The sequence below is a fragment of the Mesoplodon bidens genome, assembly GCF_964165515.1.
Source record: "Mesoplodon bidens genome assembly, chromosome: 5".
Lineage (NCBI taxonomy): Eukaryota > Metazoa > Chordata > Mammalia > Artiodactyla > Ziphiidae > Mesoplodon > Mesoplodon bidens.
Window position 1 is genome coordinate 98,951,684 of NC_138161.1, and position 25,944 is coordinate 98,977,627.

Sequence of the window (25,944 nt, forward strand, 5' to 3'; positions counted from 1 at the left end):
TTCCCTGGTGGTCCAATGGTTAGAACTCCACGCTTTCACTGCCGAGGGCACGGGTAAAGTCCCGCAAGCCGTGCAGTGCGGCCAAAAAAAAAAAAAAAGTGGTTAACTACTGGCAGAGGTGAGGGGGCTATGTGGGTGGGAGGGAGATTTTCACTGTGTATCTTTTAATGTACATTTTTGGATTTTGAACCACGGGAATATATTACCTATTCCAAAATTAAGTTAATACTTATTTGAGAAGAGACTAATAACATTTATGTGGCTAAGGAACTAAATAAAGATCTATGGCTTATCTTGTGTGTAAGAGCTCTTCAATAATTATTTGATGTGTTGTATTAGGGTGGAATGACTCCAGCGTTAAGGTGTGTGACGGGTCAGGCCTGGGAGAGGAGCAGGGAAGGTCGAGGGCAATTGAGGATGAGTCTGTTTAGACAGGCACTTCAAAAAGCGAAGCTCCGCATGGGGCCAGATGGGTAACGGGAACAAACTTAGGCGGGTGCCGGTCTGCATTATAATTAACATGAAGCCTGCTTTCAGGAATGGAGAAAACCATGTGCTTTTTTTTTTGCGGTACACGGGCCTCTCACTGTTGTGGCCTCTCCCGTTGCGGAGCACAGGCTCCGGACGCGCAGGCTCAGCGGGCATGGCTCACAGGCCCAGCCGCTCCGCGGCATGTGGGATCTTCCCGGACCGGGGGACGAACCCGTATACTCCGCATGGCAGGCAGACTCTCAACCACTGCGCCACCAGGGAAGCCCAACCATGTGATTTTATAATCTAGGTGGTAATGAGAAAGGAGTAAGAATAACTGGGAACACAGAGAAGTAACAAGTTACCTTTCTTTGTTGTTGTTAGCGTTTTTTAAAAATTTTTTTCTGGGGTGGGAGTGGTGTATTTGGAATGAGAGTTATTTCAGATCTCATCAAAGCGTTTAGCAAAATACTAACCAGTGGTGGTATGAACAGAGAATGTTAGCCATCTTAGGAGGGAGGGAGTTACATCCAGGCTGTGCTTGGAGGTTTAAGGAGAGCGCAACTCACTGCGGGAGACTGAGCCAGTTAGAGGCACAAAGACATTCTGATTCCTAGGATCCAGCAGATGGGAGACAAATGTCAGGGTGACAGGGTCATCACTGGTATCAGGGCTATGATCTGCTAGTGGCCCAGGCACCCCCTGGTCCAGAAGAAATGGTGTCCCCAGGGTTACTCACAGGGAGTGGGGGTGGGTAGGCAAGACTTCTCCTACCCAGCTGGAGACTTGGAGAGAGCCCGGGCGGGGCTTCCTCGGACGCCCTATACTCAGAGTCTGGTGGAGAAGAACTGCTAACCCCACGGCTGCAACTCCCTGGGGCCAGCCCTCAGGGAGCAGTGTGTCATTAGCAGGAAGAGACTAATGACCCAAGACTCCCTGCTCTGGGCTTGGAGTAAAGCATTTGGGGACATCCATCTCCTCCCCTCTCACCACACAGTTTAAAATCACATTTTCCTCTTCCTGGGTATTTTGAAGCTTAGTGTGAATATCTAGGAGTGCTTTTTGAGATCCTCTGATGAAAGGTGCAACAGAAGTGCAAAGTATTACTACCAACACTGTAAATATTTTAACGACAACAGCAGAAGTGCCCTGTGTAGGCAGAACACAGACACACATTCCAACGTCCAATATTCCTAAGAGAACTACTGGAGAGTTAAGAATGGTACATGTGCAAGAGAAGCCAGTCACAGAAGAAAAAAAGAGATAGTTGAGCTAAGTAAGAGACTTCCCTACAATGCTGCCCAGCGGAACGGTAATGCCCACTCGAACAGGCTTCAGCCAGATACCAAGGTCTCCCCTCCAAGTACCAGCTACACACATGCATGACAACTGATATGGAAGATGGAGCAAGCCCAGGCCCAGCCTTTGTGCAAGAGGTGAGCTGCTGCTGGGAGTGCTTCTGTCCCATGAGCAGGCAGGCTCTGGAACATGCCAGCCTGGCAGCTGACTGTGGCTGACGGGGGGTGGGGGTGGGGGGGGGCTGATGGAGGCTTCCCCTGGCAGCACCACAGTCTGCCTGTGGTGGACAGGTGCCTGGCTGGCCCTGGAGCAGGCTAGAGCTGAGGGAGGGAGTGAAGAGAGGGGACAGGGTGATGCATGACCAGGCAGGATTTTTCACCCCCATGGGACCTGGGAATTTGGCTGACAAGGATGATCAGCTGGGCTTAATTTAGAGCAGTTTCTCAATTGCTCTCAAGCAATAACTGAAGTTAAGAAATTAATAACTATCAGGTGAGTATAAATGATGTTTCAAGCACAGTGCTAAAGTCAGCCTCTGTATTTTCTCATTTAATCTCCACAACAACTCTGTGAGGTAGTGCTACTACCCTCGTTCAGATAGAGCTCAGAGGAAGTAAAGGACGTGCCCAAGACACTACAGTAAGTGGCAAGGCTCAGATCTGCATGCAAGAATTGTAATTCCAAAGCTGTTTTGTCTACAATGCTATGTGGCTTCCTCAATGACTAAAAAGCAACCATCAGGGCTCTTAGATTTTGTTTTCTTGGTTATTACAGACCTAAACACACTGTATCCAGAATGCTATTTTCAAAGATAAGGTAACAAACGACTTTCTTCCAACAATATGGCTCAGGTTTTGATCCATGCCTATAAATGGATCTTATCCAAAAGAAGAGCTACTTTTAAGTCAAGGAGATGTATACCAAGGCCTGTCTTCTGGACCTGGACCACCCAGGCCAGGCTTCCATATTTGGTGCCTCTTTTGGACACACTGTCTCCAGTCTCCCTCCACTTTCCAATCTGTATTCCAGACTGTGGACAGAAATAACTTTGAAAAACCTGTTTGAAAATCTGCAGGGCTCCCAACTGCCTCCAGAATAAAGTCCTTCCCCGGCTAGGCAGCCACGTCCCCCAGAATAAAGTCCTTCCCCGGCTAGGCAGCCGTGTCCCAGCCCTGCTCGGCCACACCCCGTGGTCCAGCCTCTGCTGGATCCCTCTGTGTGCCGAACAGTGTGCATTTTCACACCTCACTGTTATTATTAGCCCTGCTAGTCCCTCTCCCTGCAATGGCCTGGTCTTACCTTCTTTCTCCCTCTGGCAAATGGCTCTCTTCCAAAGCCCAGTTCAAATGTCACTGCGCTCCCTCAGCTTCCTGACCCAAAGTAGAATTTATTACTCCACTCATTTGAGCCCCTCCGTGGCACCTGGTGCCCAAGCATATTATACTACTTACCGTCAATTACAGTACTTTATTCTATACAGCTGGATCCTCTTTCCCTTTAATTGAGGCAAGGGCAAAAACCACTTCTTACCATCTTTATTTCCAGAGGCCCTGCTATACAGCAAATGCCCTGAATGTTTTAGAAGAAACAGATGCAGTCATGTGCAAAGGAACTCTGCTCACACAGTACCACAGCGATGATCTCAAAGAATTTCGCCAATATGTGGGTAATTGGGATGGCTGGCTTCAAATTCCTTCTCTACACATTATTACCTGGGATCTACATAGCCCCTTAACAATGAAATAGAGAATAACTATCTTGTTCCCCTGAAGGATATGAAAGGGGGCATACAGCAACCCCAAATTTCCACCAGAGCACCTTTGCTTTTCCTCTTGTCAACAGAGGAAGTTTTGTTTGGGCAGGGCAGAAGACTGTGCTGCTACAACAGCACATTGGTTTAGGAAATTCCCTGGCGGTCCAGTGGTTAGGACTCCGTGCTTTCATTGCCCAGGGCCTCGTGGCGTGGCCAAAAAGAAAAAAAAAAGCACTGGTTTAGATGGCCTCTTCCTTTACTACCTCGTGCCCAAATATCTATCTGTAAGCACCTCTTCCTAACTGGTTTTCAAGCCTCTAGTCTTCTCCATTCAACTTGCAAGTTACCGCCAGATGAAATTTTCTAAAACATTATTTGAATCATATGTAACATGTTAGTTTTTTTTTTTTTTTTTTTTTTTGCGGTACGCGGGCCTCTCACTGTTGTGGCCTCTCCCGTTGCAGAGCACAGGCTCCGGACGCGCAGGCTCAGCGGCCATGGCTCACGGGCCCAGCCACTCGGCGGCATGTGGGATCTTCCCGGACCGGGGCACGAACCCGTGTCCCCTGCATCGGCAGGCGGACTCTCAACCACTGCGCCACCAGGGAAGCCCCAACATGTTAGTTTTGTAACATAATTGCATAATAAATATAACCAACCACTCAGCCCCACAACTAGAACATTAACAGTAACTTGCATCTACCTGTACATGCTTCACGCATGTCAACCCGTTGCTTAATACCTGCAGCTAATCACTGTCTTTAATTTTAAATTTTTTATTCTACTTTTTAAAGACTGTAGTTTTATTAAAGGGGAGAGGGAGGGGGTAGGGGTAAATTAGGAGTATGGGATTAACAGATACAAACTACTATGCATAAAATAGCAACAAGGAATTACTGTATAGCATAGGGAACTCTATTCAGTATCTTGTAATAACCTATAATGGAAAAGAATCTGAAAAAGGATATATAAGTGAATCACTTTGCTGTACACCTGAAACTGACACCATATTGTAAATCAACCATACCTCAATCAAAAAAAAGAAAGAATATAGCTTTATTTTACGTATATGAATATAACTGATTTTGCTGATTTTGGAAGACTGTAAAGATAGTACCATACTGTGTATATCTCCTGGTACATGCTATTTCACTACTATGAATCCAAGATTCATCCACATTGATGCTCCTGTTTAGTTTGCTGTTACATAGTATTCCACCGTGCACCATACCAGTTATTTACTCCTCCTGCCAGCCAACTCTGGACTGTTTCCAGTGCTTTGCTGTTATGGGTAATGTGGCTATCAACATTCTTGGTGCACAAGTGCATTTGTGCATTTCTGAACTGGGACGTTAAGTCATAGGGTATACAAATGTTCAACCTTGTGAAATAATGTCAAAGTTGTTTTTAAAGGGGCACTAACAGCCAGATAATTTTTTTTCAAAATCACTGCTTTCCCTGTTGAAAAATAAGTCAGTGTAACCACAACTTGCAAGATAAAATCCAAACCTGCCATTCCATGCCAGTTAAAATCTGGTCCCAACCTAAATTTCCTACCTTTTCTCTTATTGTCCCTCCCTAACCCCCAAGCACCTCCCACTCCAAACTGGCAGATCTGTTCCCAGATATAGAACACAACTTACTCATTTTCAACAGCTCCTTCCTTTCTAGTCTGCAACCCCCCTGCACCCCTGCTACTGCCCTTGGGTTCTCCTTCCTAATGAAACCTACCCTGAGCACACCTGCCCACAGGACTCTCTTCCCCCCAGCTCCTAGAAGACATGTCCTGCCCCAGTCATATGCCATCAGCCTTCATCCCCATCCACGTCTTAGTGTGCTAGGTTTCATGCTGCCTTGTTGGAAAAATAGACATTCTAACTAAGCTGTGTGATCAGATTTACTTGAGAACTCAGCGTTTCCAAATTTAGTATTTGGTACCTTTCTCACCACTCTTTGGACAATGCAATTGCTTAATTGTGGATCTGATTGTTTTCCCACATAACTTTCGACATGATTATGTCTTATTTTCCCAATTAAATCATCAGTATCTTAAAAGTACAGAGACCGTATTTTAAAATTTCTTTGTATTCCCTACAACATTTAACATAATCTCATGTGTGCAGTAAGAACTCAGTTCAACAAATATTTAACACTTCAGTGGATACCTGAAAATGCAGGGGACTGAAAGTGCATTTCTAGAAAAAATATGTTCTAGCATACAATTTAAATATATAATATGTAGGTGTATAAAATACATATACACAAAAGCATAAGTGTGTGTATATATATTTATACAAGCTTAGAAAGTACAATAAAGACAGAGGCAGTCTAGATAGAAATTTTCCAATCACAAAAACAAGAAAAAAATAGCATCCATGTGTTTAAACTACCTAAGAAGTTACTCTTTGGCAAAAAAACTCTTAGGTTTAGTGCTATGGCATCTGTCTCAGAAATACGTTACTGTCCATTTTCGTCATGACTGTGACTAGGAAATAATTCATTTAGTTAAATGACCTTTTCTCTTTCAGTTGTTCTCCTTTGATCAAGTTGCTGCTCACCTTCCTAAAAACACTACACTGTATAAAATTTGAGGCAGAAACAAACTATATTGTCTCCCAATAAAAAAGTATAATTTAATTTTATTAGTATGAAATATTTTGAGATAATTTATTATATTTGTGACCCGAGTACATGATTCTTAAATACGAAACGGTTTTAAGCGCAATCATACAATCATTTAGTAAAAGTGCTGGTCATCAGACCCCTAGAAAAGCAGGAAGGCACTTTCCCATTTTGGTGTAGAGATACTACACTTAAGAGGCTGCTTAATTGGCTGCTTATTTAATGGAGTTTATTCTGCTTCCCTTTTGTCAGATTCTTCCTCCTCAAACTCGACTAAAGGAGCGTGTCTGTTGGCCTGAGAACCTTCTTTGTAGAACACTTTCTTGATAGTGCCATCCTTTGGAGCCTTTATGGTATGCTGCAAAGACAAAAGGCATGACAAACAATGGCTGTGACGCTAATGAGGGTTGAGCACACACCAAGTCAAGAAACACGAAAAGTGAAAAATGAAGCCAATTATTTTGATGTTTTGTCATGTATCAGTGCTTCCTGACCTTTCTCATATCACAGCACACAGAGAAAATAATAACAGTTTTATGGTGCGCTTGGGGATTGAGAGGAATCACTACCTTGATGCACCTGGTCAGTAATTGGGAAGCTCTGAATTAGCGAGTAATTCTCAGCTCAAGCTTCACAGTAGACACTCACCTGGGAAGCTTTTAAAAACTACTGATCCTTGGGCTCCCCTACAGGAAATCCCAGTTCAACTGGTCTGGGAGGTACTTTTGCAAAAAGCTTCCCCGGTGCAATTTGTGACCAGGGCTCAGAACCAATGGCCTACAATTTCTAACCATCTAAAAACCTAAACAGCTAATTTAACTTGACTGAGGTTTTCACTTTGATACTGATATTTGGCATCCTAGTTATGGCCTTAGAAAATACCAGTAGCTAATATTCTGTTGGGTCACTGCCTGAATCTAAGCTATTGATAATTTCAGAATCACAAATGACAGGTACGATCTCACAAAATTAAAATGAAAATGTAAGAGAAGGATGGTTTGGTTTTGTTTCCTGCAGTTAATGCTTCATCAATCCATGGTTCTTAATATTTAAAATGGTCTTAATTTACAAAATAAGACAAAAGAATGATTGGGACTGATAGCTCCCAAAGCTTATTTGGCAAGTGAACACGTGATTTCACTTACCTCCATCTTCATGGCGATCATAACCATCAAAGAATCTCCAGCTTTTACTTCGTCTCCAGCTTTCACAAACACCTAGAGAGTCAGAGTGACAGGTTAATATTTAAAAACACAGAGGTTCTTTGTGGTCCACAGAGTTGGTATATAAATGTACACAGCAGAAGTATGTGTCTATGTGGTTGTCTTGTCCGCCAAAGACAAACATACTGGCACAAATCAGAGACCCATAGATCAGTCTGGCATTGCGGGCACTGTTGTCAGTGGGGGGCACTCCTAAGCTACCCATCCCTGCCCCCCAACCCATTGAGTTTTCCTTGAATCAGATGAATACACTTAATGTATTTCAAGATCCTTTTGTGTTTTCATGAATATACAGACAAGACATATCACCAATGGGGAAGGACTGACTACAGGCACACCTCGTTTTATTGCTCTTCACTTTTATTGTGCCTCACAGATATTGCTCTTTTTTTTTCTTTTTAAGAAATTGAAGGTTTGTGGCAACTCTTCATCAAGCAAGTCTATGGGCGCCATTTTTCCAACAGCATTTGCTCACTTTGTGCCTCTGTGTCACATTTTGGTAATTCTTGCAAAATTTCAAGCCCTTTACCAGTAAAAAGATTATGACTCACTGAGGGTTCTGATGATGGTTAGCATTTCTTAGCAATACAGTTTTGTTTTTAATTTTTATTTTATATTGGAGTATAGTTGATTACAATGTTGTGTTAGTTTCAGGCGTACAGCAAAGTGATTCGGTTATACATATATCTAAGTATTTTTTAATCAAGGTATGTCCATTTTTTTAAAGACATACTGCTATTGCACACTTAACAGGCTACAGTGTAGTATAAACATAACTTCTGTATGCACTGGGAAACCAAGAAATTCATGTGACTTGCTGTACTGTGGTAGTCTGGAACCAAACCTGCAATCTCTCTGCTGTATGCCTGTACTACACTTAAATGTTTTCACGACAGGCAGGGTGGAGGGTCTTGCCCAGTTTTCTAGTTTTTAGGTTATTTAGGATAGTGTTTCAAGTTTTTAGGGCCTTGTGTAATAAATGCATAGACAATCTTCCTGTGAAAGAATTAAACTTACTGGCAACACAGAAAAATATCTCTGTTTTCCTTTTTTCAAGTATAAATGAACACATATATCCCATATGGTTTTACTGTCTTCTTGGTTAACATGGTTATCAAGTAGTTTTCAGAAACATCACACAGTAGAGTTAGGTTGTGAAGTCAATGTGTATTGTACAGTCAAAACTGTGAAAAATGAGAAACATGTCTGAGAGCCCCACAATCACCCAATGCTGGGTGATAACTTTAGTAGCATTCAAGAAATCAATGATCTGGGTTTAGGTCAGTCATGGGGGAAAAAAGTGCATGTTTAAAAGTACACCCTGAGTAGGGATGCCCATATTACAAGAGGCCTGTGGGAACTGAGACTGAATGAGCAAAAGGCAGGTCCAAGTCCCTCAAGTCTGTTGCCCTTCTGGGACAAACATTTCCAGACAGGAATGGTGGGTGAAATCCCTCACACTATTTAAATAGTTGTTTTCTTCTTTTATTTATGGGTACCAAGAACATACAGTTGAACATCAGTATGGACCTCAACTCTGAATATATGTGGCATTCAACACCAAACCACATTGTTCTTCACCAATACCTTTCAAATTTTGGATAATGCTTGGTGAATGTGTCATTTTAATCATATAAAGACAACCTTGATTATCTGTACTTTGATGGAAATTCCCACTTCAAAGAAGAGTCTTTACCATAAATTAGGTAAATGGAGACTTCCCTTGTGGCGCAGTGGTTAAGAATCCGCCTGCCAATGCAGGGGACACGGTTAGATCCCTGGTCCGGGAAGATCCCACTTGCCGCGGAGCAACTAAGCCTGTGCGCCACAACTACTGAGCCTGCGCTCTACAGCCCGGGAGTCACAACTACCAAGCCTGCGGGCATCATCTAGTGAAGCCCGCACGCTCTAGGGCCCGCATGCCGCAACTACTGGGCCCTTGTGCTGCAACTACTGAAGCCCACGTGTCTAGAGCCCGTGCTCTGTAACAAGAGAAGCCACTGCAATGAGAAGCCCGCGCACCGCAACAAACAGTAGCCCCTGCTCGCTGCAACTAGAGAAAGCCTGCGTGCAGCAACGAAGACACGACACAGCCATTAAAAAAAAAAAAAATTAGGTAAATGGTATTTTCACTGTAATATAGAACTTGAACCTATAATAGATCCTCTTGTTTTCTTGAAATGCATGTTTTCCTATGAGCAAGATTTAGAGAGGGGGAAAAAGAATATATACAACAAAGTTCAACAAAGACATTTATTAGGACTTATTGTACATCATTCTACATACGTTCACATCATTACCTTTTCAACAGTTCCAGTCATAGGAGCTATGGCACCTCCTTGGGTTCCTTCTGAGCTCACTGAAGACAAGTATCTGGGGACTGGAATGCCAATCTGGATACTTCCATCCTATAAATAGAAATGATATTTATGGGATATATATTTATAACATAAATCAGAAATGAAATTAAGATCACTGTAGTTTTACTAATAGACCTGAGGTGATGATTATTTTCAAACTATTTGTTAACTATCAGTCATCTTTAATACCAGGGTTCTAATTTAGCTTTGTACCTTGAGCAAATTACTAAACCCCTCAGTCTTGGTTTCCCACTGTAAAGAAGTAATGGCATACATAACTCACAGGGGATTAAAAGAATTAAAGTATATAACTGTTGGTAAAAGACAGCCACTGTCTGGAAGCCATTTTTAGTAGCAACCCCACTATAAGGTGCTTAGTCTACGCCAGGAACTCTTCTTAACAACTATATGAATATATAATGTCATTGATGGTCCCAACAACCTTATGAGTTGGGTACTGTTATTTATTTATTTCTGTTCATAGATGGGAGAACTGAAACCTAGAGAGTTTAACTTGCTCAAGGTCGAGCAGATGCTGGTAGGGCCAGGATTTGAACTCAAGTAGCTTCATACTCCAGAACTCATGCTCTTCACCACTCCACTCTATGGCCTCTGCCATCATATTATTCTAGCACATTGACTATGGCAAGAAATGACTGGTAAAATGAGATCAACCTTGACTCCAAATATGTAGTTTAATTACTGGAATACTAAAGGCATCTCATCACAAAGGACTGTGGTCTGGAAGATGGTTCCCAAATGTGAGAAGACTCTGAAGAGGCCACAGTATATTTGATAATCCATTCCCTTTCTTCGCCCATGCAGAACACCAAGGTCTCCTAACAAGCTCCTAACCAAATCCATGCCAAGCCTGCCCCAACCATCCTTTGACTGCCACGAGACCACCACTAACCCCACCCACCTCCCCCATAAGGAGTATCCGGTCCACAGACTCCTCCCGCAATGGTCACCCTCCCAAGTCCCCAGGATTCCCAGTGCTAGGAGGATGGTGATTGGGGGAAGTTTTCAGGCCTCAAATCCCTGAGAGTACACTGCCCCCTAAGCAGGGAGATTCACTCTGACAAGAAGGGGGTAAGGGTGTTTGAGAATTAAAGGAAGAAATGGATATGTGTCTGCCAGTGAGAATCTGTGAGAACAAAAGGGATGAATGGAGAAATACAGAAGGTGGAAATGTGACAAAGAAAGAGACTGAAAGGGAGACAGAGAAAAGGTCACAGCAGTGAGAGAAGGAAGCAGGATCTTTCTACTATCTCAGTGGAATACCTCTGGTCAAGCGATTTTCTCCTAAACTCCACAACAGTGTTATTATAAAGAAAAGACACTACCATGGAAAATAGGTAAATAGTGTTTTCCAGGATAATCAGCTTAGTTTTACTAGCAACTCCATTAACAGAAGATTTCAGGTAAGTGCAGTCTCCCTCACTGCAAAGATCACCAAGGACATGGAAAGTTTTATCTTCAATCTGAAAAAACAGAAAAATAAGATCCTTAAAATAAAATAAATGAACAACCCAACAGAATTAAAATCAAAATCATTTCTTTACTAGTAAGTTTCAAAAGGTAATAGGTAAAATGTTTTTTTTTAAAGTCATGTAGGAAATTTCCTCCTAAGAGTCATAAACAAAATACTCTAGAAAGAAACAGCAGTAAGATAATTAAAAGGAAAAAAAAAGTTATAGAGCACGATACTGCTACAGATAAAGGTTCATTTAAGAATAGCAATAAAAAAGTGAAATAGGGGCTTCCCTGGTGGTGCAGTGGTTGAGAGTCCACCTGCCGATGCAGGGGACATGGGTTTGTGCCCTGGTCGGGGAGGATCTCACATGCTGCGGAGCGGCTGGGTCCGTGAGCCATGGCCGCTGAGCCTGCACGTCCGGAGCCTGTGCTCCGCAACGGGAGAGGCCACAACAGTGAGAGGCCCGCGTACCGCAAAAAAAAAAAAAAAAAAAAAAGTGAAATAGAAATACAGATCAAAGTAAGCAAAATTATTAAAATTCAGTTGCGTATATTACATGTTAGTACTCATTTCTGAGTACCCAAAGTCAATTTTAGTTTTACTGTGCCAAAGTTAGTAACGAAAAAAGCCAGAACCCCATAATTAGATAGATTTCACCAACATGTAGATCCAATTCATGGGTTTCAGTTATGATTTAAGAAGATAAATTAGCTGGAGATTGACCACAATTTTCTTACTCTGAGAGAGAGAGAGAGTACCGAAGAACAGATTTCACACTTAATCTTCCAAGGAAGCTGACAAAAGGACATGAAACCTTTCTGTTTAAAAGGACGTTTTCTCCTATACACACTCAAGAAAAAGATTTCCCTTACACACAGAAAATTCATTTAAATCTTCTTTCTTTATTTTTCATTTCAATTCCCATGTTAGTGTCAGAGTCCTGTGGCTATTCTTTTCAAAAATATTATGTAGACTAAAGTGAAATAGGTCACACTGCAGTATTTACACATGGTTCTCATCTATCCTAAGTTAAAAAATATGACATTTTACTCTGTTTTGTAACCTACTTAAACAGCCATTTGAATGTTTGTGGAATTCTCAGGACATAAAGGTTAGATTGGGAACAGTTTTGTTTAAAGATCTACAGAAGCACATTCTAAGTTCGTGAATGTAGTTCCATGAGCAGATTAGAACAAATCTGCAATTTAATTTACCATTTACCGAGGGATAAGAAGGGGTTCCTAAACCAGAGGTACCAATATGAATTGCAACTCTCACATACTAAAGTAAGTAGATTTCCCATCATTTGTCTGAATCTCAGAGAAAGAAAACCAATGTGCCTCAAAGCGTTGGGTAATCTAAAGCGCACCATTGATAAATTCATTTTGCAGGATTTGAAATCTCTTAGCTCGTACTAAAAATGATTTATTCTATTCTCTGAATATGTACTTACTATAGGAATTTGGTTGAGTTCTCATATTGTTTTTTAACCCTTTTAGCATTTCATTTTGCCAGTATAATGGACTTTTAAAAATTGAGGTCTATCATAAAAATTTTGACTAGAGATTCTGAAAGTATGACCTGTGGATCCCTTGGGGTCCCCCAAACCCCTTTAGGAGTTCCACAAAGTCAAGCAATTTCATAATAACATAATGTTATTTGTCTTTTTTTACCCTCATTCTCTCGAGTATACAGTGGAATTTTCTAGAGATTGCAGGACACGTGATAATGTTATTGCTCTGATGTCTAATGGAATGTGTGCTTGTAATAATCTTTTCTCCGTTTATCCTGCAACTCAACAAAAAACAAATCAGCATACGAAAAGATGCTTAACATCATTAGTCATTATGGAAATGCAAATCAAAACCACAGTCAACTACTACTTCCACACCTGAGGATGGTTTCTTTAAAAAAAAGAAAAACAACAACAACAAAACAAAAAAACCCACCAGAATATAACTGTTGGCAAGGAAGGATGTGGAGAAATTGGATCCTTTGTGCACTGTTGGTGGGAATGTAAAATGGTACAGACACTATGGAAAAGAGTATGGTAGTTCCCCCCCAAAATTAAAAAGAGAATTAGCATATGACCCAGCAATTCTACTTCTTTGGGTATACGCCTAAAAGAATTGAAATCAGGGCCTCGAAGAGATATTTGTATACCGATGTTCATAGCAGCATTATTCACGATAGGCAAAAGGTGGAAGCAACCCAAGTGTCCACTGAAATATGATAAATAAAGTGTGGTATATACATACAATGGAATATTATTCAGCCTTAAAAAGGAAGGGAATTTGGACATACGCTACAACAACAGAAGGACCTCAAAGACATGCTAAGTGAAATAAGCCAATTACAAAAGGAGGAATGCTGAATGATTCCACTTATATGAGGTACCTAGAGTAGTTAAATCCACAGAGACAGAAAGTAGAATGGTGATTGCTAGAGGAGGGGTGGGTGGAGAAGTGGGAGTGGGCTCTTACTGTTTAATGGGTACAGAGTTTCAGTTTTGGAAGAGGAGAAAAGTTCTGCAGATGGATGGTGGTGATGGTTGCACAACAATGTAAATGTATTTAATGCCACTAAACTGTACACTTAAAATGGTTAAAATGGTAAATTATATATTATATATATGTTAAAAACATACATTAAAAGAATAATAACTTTTTTCTCAGTGTAATTTTCTAAATGGTAAATATTAATAGATGTAACTAATACAAACAAAAGCTCTTAGGGGAGTCTCAATAACTTTTAAGAGTGTACAGAGGTCTTGAGACCAAAAAATTTGAGTACTAGTACTTTAGATATAAATATATTCACATAATTTAGGGGCTTGTTACGTGTCTGATTCAAAACTATTATTATTATTATATTTTTTTTTTACCAATCATTTATTCTTAAGGAACCCCACAGCCAAACTGAATAAATAATCAGAAACTGTATAGGGGGTAATTTCTCCAAATTAGTCTGAAATAAAAGCTCATGACATTCTCCTAATTATAGTCATAATAATCAATGGCTTAAGAGAAAGTAGAGAGTTAAAAAATACTCTACTTAGTATGACAGAGATCAGATTCAGCTCTGAGCTGTAGAACAAAACCAAAAAGGCTTACCTGCATGCTATGTGACCCATCACGGTTATATGTTACAGCTATGGCTACATCTTTATGGAGAAAGGGGGGAAATGGAAGAAAAATTAGAAGACATTCATTTATTCAGTAACTGAGATTCTGAAAACCTCACTTTCAACCTAAGGATAACTAGTTGTTAGGGATATCAACATCTTTTAACTCCCTGACAATAAAGATTTAAAAATTTTAAAAATCAGACAGATTTCAATAAAGGTGAATTTCAAACTTTTCTTTTTTAAAACTGGAGTTTTAGCTCTTTTAAGTTTATAGGATATTTCAGATACTTTCCCCTCAACAAGAAACGCTGTAGTGTCATAGTAGAAAATGTAAGTAATTGGGAAAGAGAAGTTCTGGCTTAAGACCCAAATCTGCCATCTGTGGCATGATCACCTCTGTGATCTTGACCAAGTCATTTAAAATCTTGCTTTTCTGATCCATTCTGACCCATCAACTGGGTATGAGAATGTAAATGATTAAATAAATGTGAGGGCTTCCCTGGTGGCTCAGTGGTTGGGAGTCTGCCTGCCGATGCAGGGGACGCGGGTTCGTGCCCCGGTCCGGGAAGATCCCATATGCTGCGGAGCGGCTAGGCCCCTGAGCCATGGCTGCTGAGCGTGCGCGTCCGGAGCCTGTGCTCCGCAACAGGAGAGGCCACAGCGGTGAGAGGCCCGCGTACCGCAAAAAAAATAAATAAATAATAAATAAATAAATGTGAAAGTGCAGACTATACAAATATAATATACAATATATTTATATCATTATGTGAATACAGAATAGGTTAAAGACTATGCTAGGAGATGGAAATTTTGTGGGGTAGAGAATGCAGACCAGAGTCATTTCATCTACTCCTGACAACATCAACCAGCATCTTGATGCTGCCAGCTCAAATCTGTTTCCAGCCTTGACCTTCCTTCTCCAGAACTCTAGTTACTCACTCCTAGAAGGATCCTCCATTGGCACTTTAAAATAAACATGGTGGAGCCAACAAATCACCTCCTCACTCCGCCTGCCTTCCCTCTTGACCTGTGAGCTCTATGACTGACACCATTTTCCTTGTCATCCAGGTTTATAACCTATCATTCCTGCCTTCTCCTTCTCCTTTGCTTTCCACCTCCAAGAGCCACCACAAAGCTGCCAAATTCTTCCCCTGGAGGAAGCCTGGAGTCCGTGCTCCGCAACAAGAGAAGTCACCGCAATGAGAAGCCCACTCACCACAAGTAGAGAAAAGCTCGTGTGCAGCAATGAAGACCCAATGCAGCCAAAAATAATAAATAAAATATAAAATATTTTTTAAAAATTGCAAAAATAAAAATATTCACAAAAGTTAAATACTGAAGTTCATAAACTAAAAAGTCCCCTCTACTGCCCAGATGTATTACTATTAAACATTTAATGTGTGAATCCTTTTAGATTTTTTCAAATGCACAAATTTATATTTTTCTTTTATAAAAATAGTATATTGTTATAATATTGTTCTGCAACCAACTTTTAAAAATTAACATGTGACATACATATCTATTTTGTTCTTTTCATAGTAGTAAGGGGATAATTTAATAATAATGATGATGATGATGATAGCTACTGTTTATTGACTGCTTGCTGTAGGTCATTCAATGAGCTAAATGCTAATGAGCTAAATGCTTTATAGGTGTTGCCGCATTTAATACACTCAAAAACCCAAGGAAGTAACTGCCATCACCGTCCCCATTTACGGCTGAGGACACTAGATGCTTAGAGAGTGTGACTTGCCCAAGGGTCACAGACAAGAGGGGAGCGGAATTCAACCCATACAGTCTGACTCCAGGGCCTGCATTATTAACCACTACACCATCCGTCTTGCCAACATATACACTTCTCCTTTGCCAAATGGTAAATTTCTTACACCTTTTTTTCTCTTCTTTACTTTACTCAGAATATCTGTTTTTTCAAAAACTTTGTACTGAATGTATGAATGAATGAAACTTTCCCCATATATCTTACCAATATCTTTAAACTTTCTTATAAGAAAATAAATCCAATTATGCCAGATCAGTTTTCTTTCAATTTATAAGATATGAAAAGTATTTAACTGACATGAATGCCGAATGAATCATAGTAAAGGACTTCCCTGGTGGCTCAGTGGTTAAGAATCCGCCTGCCAATGCAGGGGACACGGGTTTGATTGCTGGTCCGGGAAGATCCCACATGCTGAGGAGCACCTAAGCCTGTGCGCCACAACTACTGAGCCTGTGCTCTAGAGCCCAGGAGCCACAGTTACTGAGCCCACGCACCGTAGAGTCTGCGTGCTGCAACTACTGAGCCCACGCACCACAACTACCGAAGCCTCTGCGCTCTAGGGCCCAAGTGCCGCAAATACTGAGTCCACATGCTGCAACTACTGAAGCCCGCGCACCTAGGGCCCATGCTCTGCAACAAGAGAAGTCACCGCAATGAGAAGCCCACGCACCACAACGAAGAGTAACCCCTGCTTGCCGCAACTAGAGAAAGCCTGTGTGTAGCAACAAAGACCCAATGCAGCCAAAAATAAAAAAATAAAATAAATAAAAATTTTGAAAATTAAAAAAAAAGAATCATAGTAAAGACATTGCCAGGAAAACTCTAAATTCTCTTATATATTATAGTGTAACTGAATTTGTTCCTCCCTCCTCTAGGTATCTCTTGACCCCCACAAAAGAACCTTAAACATCCTCTTATAAATTAATATATGTTTAATATCCTCTTACATACTTAATAAAGTATACAAGTTTAGCATGGTGCAGTGTTAGGTAAGCACATGTACCCTGGAGCATGGGTTCAAATTCTGCTCCACCAATTAGTTTTGGTGCGACTTCAAGAAAACTATTAATCTCTCTAAGACTTGGTTCTCAAGTTATAAAGTTGACACTAATAATAACACTGATCTCACTGACCTATTCTGAAAATGCAAGTGAAATAATCCATGGAACGTGCTTAACCAAGTGTCTGATATATACCAAACACTCAATAAATCTTAGCCATTATTATTGAGGGTAGGGCAGGGTTCTGTGAAACATGGCCATAGTAACAAAGGAAGATTATTTTTCAAGCCCTGAATATTTAAAATGTTGGGTCGTTCTTACTGAGATCATTAGGATTTGGTTCTACTTTAGATTCACAAATGCTTCTGGGCCCTTAGACTTCCTGTTTGGAGCACTCTCTTATTCAACCATGGTCACTACTGATTATATTAGAGACTCACCATAACATTCTGAAAGCTATTATATTCAGACCTGGATTATTGTTGAAAAATACTACCAAAAGGATGTAGTGAACAGCATGCATATTGGCTTTTCAATTATATATTTATTTACTTTAAAAATTAAAAAAACAAAATCCCCAAAAATGCAGCATAATTCAAAACACTGCTCAGAGCCTTAGTGAAGATCCATGCCAAATAACACAACTGGCTCATCTGAATTACAATCACACGTGTGATTTTTCTGTTTAATTTAGATTGAAGAGGTCACTGAAACTTTGCTGCTGATACTTGTGTTCAGCATATAGGAGTCCAGAGTAAGATATTCCCAGATTTTGGAGGCTGTTTTTTAGGACGAAATGAATAAATACACCAGTATAAAATAGATAGGTTAACCATTTGCAGAATGCTACTTTATAAGGGATGTTTGCAAACTTTCCATGTACTCAAGGCACTTAGGGCAATGACCATCTAGGTTCAGAATGAAAAACTAGCTAAAGAGCTATAACCCAATCAACTTCTGTGAACAAGGAATCTTTTAGTAAGTGACTGGATATCTCCACAGAGTTGAGGTACAGAAAATCCCACTCTGTCTGGGGCAGAGGGTGCTTTGATGAACTGGCAGGAGCATTCTGTTCTACCTGGTAGGCACATTCTGATAATGGAGTTATCACAGTTCATCGACACCTCACATTTAAGGTCATCCAGTCCTCCCAGCCCTGACTCTGCACATCTGGCTTGCCAGGCAAACTGTCCTGCAGCAAGAGGGATACAGCCACCTGCTATCACAGGATTCTGGTTCCTCTGGTACACTGTTCCAGCCATAAGTTTATAAATCACCTTCTGGCTTAGGTGTCAGCCCTTCCTGACTTAAGTTACCATAAATCAGGCCCCCTCCTGAGCCTATTCAAATTAGTTTGCAATCAAAACTCAATTTTCCACTGGAAAAGTGGTGGAAATAGCACAGGGGCCAAGGTCAGAAAGACTGGGTATCAATCTTGGCTCTGCCACTTACTAGCCTTGAGTAAGTTTTACTGCACCTCCCACGCCTAAGTTTCACCACCAATAGGTGGGTAAAACAGTGACTCCCCTTCATTAATGCTGCCTGAGCACTGGGCAATCCTTCTTCCCTGGAGTAGCTTTGGTTATTGTTTTTCTTCTTTAAAAGTCATACATGCTCACTGAAGAAAAACTTCAAAGCAAAGAAAGTACAAAGAAGAGGCGGAAAAAAGACTGCTTCAAATCCCACCATCCAACAGTAATCTCACTAATGTTTTGTCATATTTCATTTGTCATTCTGCTATGTACGTTTTATGACATATTTTAAAAGTATTTACCAAATATAGAAAAAGTGTAAAAAAAAAATCATTAACTCTACTACCCAGAGCCAATCAATTCTATTATTTTAGCATGCTTCCTTCCAATGTTTAGGCTAGGGATCTTAAAAAATGTAATTGATAGTGGCCAGACTGAATCCTTTTTTTCAGGTAAATATGCTATATTTCTATGAAGCACATTCCTCTTTTAATAAAACATTACTTACTGTTTTTACCATCCCTAAGAGTCATGCTTCTGGTATAACAGATATTCAGTCTTCTTCCACTGCTGGATACAAAAGGAGAGTATTGATCTAGAAAAAATTTAAAATTCAACAACAAATTAATGAACATCAAGCTTACTAACAAAAGAAAACATAAGAGGTCCTATATTGGCAGCTCAAATGTGTTTTCTTTGTTCTATTCATTGCTTCAAATTTATTTAAAAAATTTTTTAAAGCTATTTTTTTCTTTTTTTAATATTTATTTATTTATTTTTGCCTGCCTTGGGTCTTAGTGGTGGCACATGGGATCCTTCGTTGTGGCACGCGGGCTTTTCTCTAGCTGTGGCATGTGGGCTCCAGAGCGCACGGGCTCAGTAGTTGTGGCTCGTGGGCTCCAGAGTGCTTAGGTTCTGTAGTTGCAGTATGCGGGCTCTCTAGTTGTGGCACGTGGGCTCAGTAGTTGCAGCGCGTGGGCTTAGTTGCCCTGTGGCATGTGGGATCTTAGTCCCCTGACCAGGGATTAAACCCACGTCCCCGAATTGGAAGGCAGATTCTTAACCACTGGACCACCAGGGAAGCCCCCTCATTGCTTTAAATTTAAATTAGACACTTTCATTTACGATTCAGGAAATTTTATATGAAAAAAATCCCAGTTTCTCTCGAAAATCAGAATATTTGCAGCCTCAACTCTCATTCTCTGGTGATGTAAACTGCACAGTGGTCACCTTTCTGAAAGGACAAATGCATTCCAGGTCACCCAAATCCTCACCACTCGCTATCTTTCTTTTACCTGGCCTCTTTTACTCTTCTCTGTTACTGGTCCGCCCCAGACATTTGTGTGTTCACCCTCTGTTAGACAATATCCAGGAGCTACAGAGTAGCTAAATTGAAGCAATTTATTCTGAAACTCCTCACTGTGCTGGTTATAAATTTTAAAAAGGAAAGTGAGAGTAAGAGGACACTCCATTCTAAAAATGCTAAGTCCAGGCTTAGGAATACCAGATGGGGGTATAGTTAGCTGCATTTATTTAATGTAAAAGGACCAAATGAGGACAGAGCACAAATCTCCAAATATAGTTATTATATATTATAAGCTTTCAGTGTAACTTTCTTAAGTGAATCTAGAAATTAAAGATCCCAATAACAGGATCCTATGATAATATAATAATCCTAATAATAATGAAGGGATAAATGGATTCAAATTTTTTTTCTGTTTGCTCCAAAGATCAGAGATAGCCTGAGGAAACATTATGGAGCAAATTTGGGAGAGCTCAGATTTTGCCAATTTAGAGGGAAGAACTTCTTAACGGAGAACTGACTGAAACTGTAATTAACTAATGAATTTTCATTATGAATTTCCAGCTTCCTGGCGTGTTAGGAGGCTGGACAACAACTCAGCAGGGATGCTGAAGCAGGGATGCACGCATGTGGCAGCCAGGATGAATCGGTCATAGTTCCCCCCGTGCCCAGATTCTATGATACAATGAAGTACCTAGGTGTCTGGCTAGTCAGAAATTTGATCACAGAATAGAAAAAGAGAGGAGGAACTAACTCAACAATAAATCATGGGTAACCCAAGGGAATCTGAGCATCTCTGGCGCTCTGTCTTTAGTCTCCAGGACCAAGGAAGTTGCTGCAGGTACGGAGGATACAACAAAGTAGGCCACAAGGAGTGGTGAATAAAAGAAGTTGGAAAAAAAAAAAAAGAAGTTGGAAGGAAATGAAAAAAAAAAAAAAAAGGTTGGAAGGGATATCAGCATGGGATGCGGGGAGAACTGGTGTTTGCTTGAAAATAATTCCTTCTTTACATTACGCTGTTAGGTGATGAGTTAAGTTATATTTAATGGGTTAAAGGGTGTTGATGGACGCATCCATGTTATGTGAGGAGCTCTACTTCACACTAAAAAACACTTTAGCAGAGGAAGGTGTCAATCACTGACAGAAGAAAAGGGAGGTAGGAGTGGCATAAAGAAAGAAAGGTGGGAGTTCCCTGGTGGCCTAGTGGTTAGGATTCTGGGCGTTCACTACTGTGGCCTGGGTTCAATCCCTGGTTGGGAACTGAGATCCCATAAGCAGAAGAAAGAGAAAAGCATTCCATACCTTCTTGATAAGCAGAAGAAAGAGAAAAGCATTCCATACCTTGTGTCTGGATTTTGAAAACATCAGTCATAGCTTTCTCCTTGAGGATGAGCCCCAGAGCTGCCTGGCATAAAAATTCTTTGGCTGTGGGCTTCCGATGGGGAAACAGTTCTTTGCGGTGCTGAGGGATGAAATCAGTGTGCACGTTCCCAGCTTCAAACTCTGGGTGGCCAGACAGTTTGAGGAGGAAGTCAATGTTGGTGTTCAGCCCAACAATCTAGGGGAAAAAAAAGCCGATGTCCCCAGTGAGTGGGGAAAACAACATATTCAGAAAAACATTTCTATGGCATCTGCTCTTTCTACTAAGTATTTTCTACTATGAATAACCCTCAGGAAAAACAAAAAAAAAATGAAAAAACCCACTTCACCATGACTATACATCTGCACACAACACTATGTAATTTACTATGATAAAGACAATGTAGGAAATGGTGTTGGGTAGGTAGTGTGGAGACGTTTAATTGACTCAGGTTAGAAAAGCAAGTAAACGTTAAGGAACTTAAATGAGATTTACTTGCAAGATTGCTGCTCAGAACACACCCACGACATAGGAAAACCGCAAACAGAGTAAGATTGCTGCACTGGGGATGGGTAGGATTATACGACCTGAAAAGAGCTTCCTTCCAACACTAAAATCCAACTTTGACACAATGATATAAAAATTTAAAAAGGTATAAAATTAACCCAAATCCACCCAATAAATGGGATCCCGGGCAAAACTGCTATCTGAGCCTTGGGTTCATTCATTCATTCACTCATTCATCCATTCATTCATTTATTTTATAGCCATTTACTAAGTGCCTTTTAGGTGCCAGGCCCTGACCTGGATACTGTGGACACAGTGAGGAACAAAACACAGTCCTTGCCTCCACAGAGCTTACATTCAAGGGACAGATGACAGCAATATCTATAAACAAATATCTAATATAATGTCAGGTGATATGAAGAAAAAGAAAGCTGGCTAAAGGAAGAGAGAACAGCAAAGGGTTCTGTGGGGTGGCCTGGAAGGACTCTGAGGGTCACAGTGAGCAGGGCTCAGGATGGTGAGGAGGGAGTCATGTGGGGGAAGAATATTCTGGAAGGGAGAACTGGAACACATGGCTCCATGCTGGGTGTGTCTAAGGAGTAGCAAAGAGGCCAGTGTGGGTGGAGCCACAGAAAAAGGAGGTTTGATCAAATTCACGATATATAATAATTTGAATATCACGGGTTAATAAGAAGTCCTTCCATGAAGCTAAATCAATGTGGTATGGGACTTACTGCACCAAGGAAATGAATGGCTACAGAAAAGCAACAAACTCTTTCAAATGGATAAGACTGAACATAATTATCTTCCTTCACAGAAAATAACACCAGACTATAGGCCACACGCATGTCGTGGCCTCATCTACAGGATGAATAGAAATTTCATACTGAGGTTAACACTGATGCTAATAGTTTTAGTCTTGCAATCTTTCTTTTCTAGCTGAAATTAAGAAGTCCTCAAACTCCATTCTGACCCATGGGAAATTCTCCCATGTGAAATTATTCTGTTCCTGACATATGGGTAATTGGGGGAAACAAGTTGACAAGGACAAAGTTGACCAATCGTGACAGTCACACTTGGCTGTAGAGATGCAGAGAACAGGGCCACTGACACAGCCCCAGGTCACTCACACTGTACTGTCGAAGGCTGTACCTCAGTTTCGTCAAGGCTGCCTGGCGATCTGCAGCCCACACAACCAGCTTTGCAATCATGGGGTCATAATGCACTGAAACTTCATCTCCTGAAATTGAAAAACCACAGTAACCAAAGTTAAAACTTAAAGAGAGAAAATATGATAAGTAAGACATTCTCCTGGGGCTTTATGTACATTTCACACTGAATCCTCACAAACTCCTGCACCACAGATATCCTTACCACCATTTTATTCATTAGGAACTGAGGCTCATGGGGGTTTAAAAACAGAAGTTGTTAAGGAGGGTGTGGCCATCCAAGAGCATCACGCCCCAAATAGTCATTCAATGACACACAGGCTGGTTTTCCTCATCTTATCTTCGTCTGAACCTTCTTTTCCCTTCTCATTTTAGGAAGTCAGTACAAACTCCCTCCACCCTCTCATATCACAATCACTTCTGTCCTTGACATTCCCTTCCCTCCACCCCCTCAGTTTCCTCATCAGAAAAAAAAGGACAATAATTCCTCTATCCTATATGCTTCTTGGGAGGATTGACAATCAAGTGCCAAATGCCATACCTGGCAGAGCTGATAAACAAATAGCAGCTGTCATTACTGTGACCAGAGTCTCAGAGAACAAGAATGTGAACCATGCACATCTTACTGGTTAGAATGGTTCAAGACAAAAGGATGTGGTGTATTACATAGAATACTGTTCTAGGACCATTCTGTGATTTTGACAGGCCACTGGACCCCTCTGAACCCCAGTCTTCATCTGTAGAATCAAGGGGTTAGACCACACTCCCTTATCCACTCATCTATCCACCCATCCACCTACCAACACATATTGAACACCTTCTAGGCCTAGGCTTGAGCAAAGTCCTGCAAATATAACATAGAAGACATAGTCCCTCTCTTAAGACTCTTATAGTCTAATGGAGAAGCTAGACAACGAGTAAAAGATCATCATCAGATAATATAAAAGGGCAATGCCCAAGGAATACACAAGGGACTCAGGGAACACAAAAGAGGAGGGTTGGGGGAAGCTTCATAGACTAGATTATCCTCCTCAGTGCCAGGATGTGAATCTGGGAGTCTGTTTTAGAATTATATCTCTGTTATCCTTTGAGCACCTTTATTAAAGTGTATTGCAAGCTTTGCTTGCCTCACAGATTCCTTTTTTTTCTATTGCAAGTTCCCTCTTCTCTCTATGATGTGCCGCTGATACGAAAAAATTTACTGACTGCCAAATCTTGCTGTGGGTTAGCCAGAACTCTCAAAATGCTGCCAGTTTATCATTAAGAAGTCCTCATTCATTTTGGCTTTATAGACCCTATACAATTTGCTTTCATTCTGTATCTCCAGCCATATCTCCAACTACTCACTGTCCTCAACCCTTTTCTCCAGCCACATATTTTCTCACAGTTCTTCAAACACATCTTTAGTTAAATCCTCTTTTCTTTACTATTCTGTACGCTGTTAAATCTGCCTATTCAAATCCACTCCAGACTTCCTCTTAGAAACGTGTCCTGATTATACCAGCCTAACATAACCTGTTATACCTGAGAATTGCTGTATTTTATCACTCACCATCTGTATAACTTCTCTGGCAACTAAAGTTAAGGTGGCAGTAGACAGTGGTGGCTCAGAGCATAAAACCTGGAGCCAGAATGCCTGGGTCTGAATCTTGGCTCCAAGGGTGACCTGGGACAAGTCACTTCTCTGTGCCCTGGCTTCCTCATCTGGAAAATGGGAGTGATAATAACATCTATTCATAGGGTAGTTCTCATAGTTAAAGGAGCCCAGGTAGAAAAATCACCTAGAACAGTGCCTGTACATAGTAAGTGCTAAATAACTGTCATGACCATAGTTATTAATCATATGTGAATCATGATAGTTCTTACACTGTCATTTTTTAAACTTTTCTTTCTTTTATTTATTACTGTTTAGCTTGCACTAAATTTATTTATTAATTTTTCAGCTTGACTTTTAGTACCTCGAAGGCAGAGTGCCTTGGACATAGCAGTTATCAGTCACCTCAAATTATATTTGGAACTAGGCAAAGTAAAAAATATAAAACAGTACCCACAAAATATTTGTTGCTTAGGCTTGACCAAGTGCTGCTGCATTTCAAAAAAGAGAGTAGTACTGCTTGAAAATACTAGTTATTCTTTAAAAATGACTATTCCAGAAGGAAAAGTAAAGATTACAGAGAAATCAATTAAATCCTTTATTTTAAAGCACACTAGATATATCCACAAGACATAGGGAAAAGACCTCATACAAAACCAATAATGCACTAACAATTTTTAAACACTGAGACTTTTTGCTTTATTTCACTTTACCTTGCCGTACTCCAGTTTCAATCCTAGTGGCAAGGTCTGCTCGAGGGGTGGAGAGATGCACTAATGGTCCAGCCCCTGGCATGAAGTTATTGTTAGGATCTTCTGCATATATTCTAGCTTCAAAGGCATGGCCCCGCAGAGTTATCTCTTCCTGGCTCAAAGGAATCTTCTCTCCTGCTGCAATCTGGTAAAAGAAGAGTATGTGCCTCTTATGAATATCCACCTTCTAGCAGATATGAGACTTAGTCGATGGTTTTATCCTTTTCTACGTAAGATGTACATCAGGACTTTATAACGAAGCCAAATAAAGACTCTTATTTTATCCACCCACTCGAGTATTGGGCAAAAGCAAAAGTAGATTAAAAAACAGATGCAGCTTGAAAATACTGTACTAATTACAATGGGTATCTAGAATTTTTAAACAGAGAAAACAGGCAAACCAGTGACTAAATCACAAATATAAATATCAGTGCTTTTTCAATATAATGAACACTGAAATTTCTTACTGGCAAGATATTCTGTTTTCATTTAAAACATTAGCACTCAGTTACCAAATCACGCTTTTTTATAGTAAATTATTAGTTGGTGTTTAGGACTATTTTCACAGCTATGCCTAAAGCGTGGCATTAGTCATCTTTGTCATCTTCATCACCAAGTGATCAAGCAAAACAAACAGGGGAACATGATGTTTTTAAAATTTTGTTATGTTTATT

The 25,944-nt window shown here is 40.5% G+C and overlaps 1 protein-coding gene across 1 annotated transcript in view; it reads right to left on the reverse strand.

Moving 5' to 3' along the window:
* Nucleotides 1-5,949: 5,949 nt before the first annotated feature.
* Nucleotides 5,950-25,944, reverse strand: part of MCCC1 (methylcrotonyl-CoA carboxylase subunit 1) — a 69,775-nt gene continuing 49,780 nt past the window's right edge. The window contains exons 11-19 of the mRNA XM_081235802.1: nt 25,232-25,415; nt 22,886-22,995; nt 21,230-21,446; nt 19,094-19,180; nt 14,319-14,368; nt 11,075-11,212; nt 9,669-9,776; nt 7,291-7,362; nt 5,950-6,503 (exon numbers count right to left, since the gene is read on the reverse strand). Of these exons, the coding sequence (XP_081091928.1) occupies nt 6,375-6,503; nt 7,291-7,362; nt 9,669-9,776; nt 11,075-11,212; nt 14,319-14,368; nt 19,094-19,180; nt 21,230-21,446; nt 22,886-22,995; nt 25,232-25,415 (1,095 nt within the window). The 3' untranslated portion in view covers nt 5,950-6,374. The remainder of the gene's footprint in view (nt 6,504-7,290; nt 7,363-9,668; nt 9,777-11,074; nt 11,213-14,318; nt 14,369-19,093; nt 19,181-21,229; nt 21,447-22,885; nt 22,996-25,231; nt 25,416-25,944) is intronic.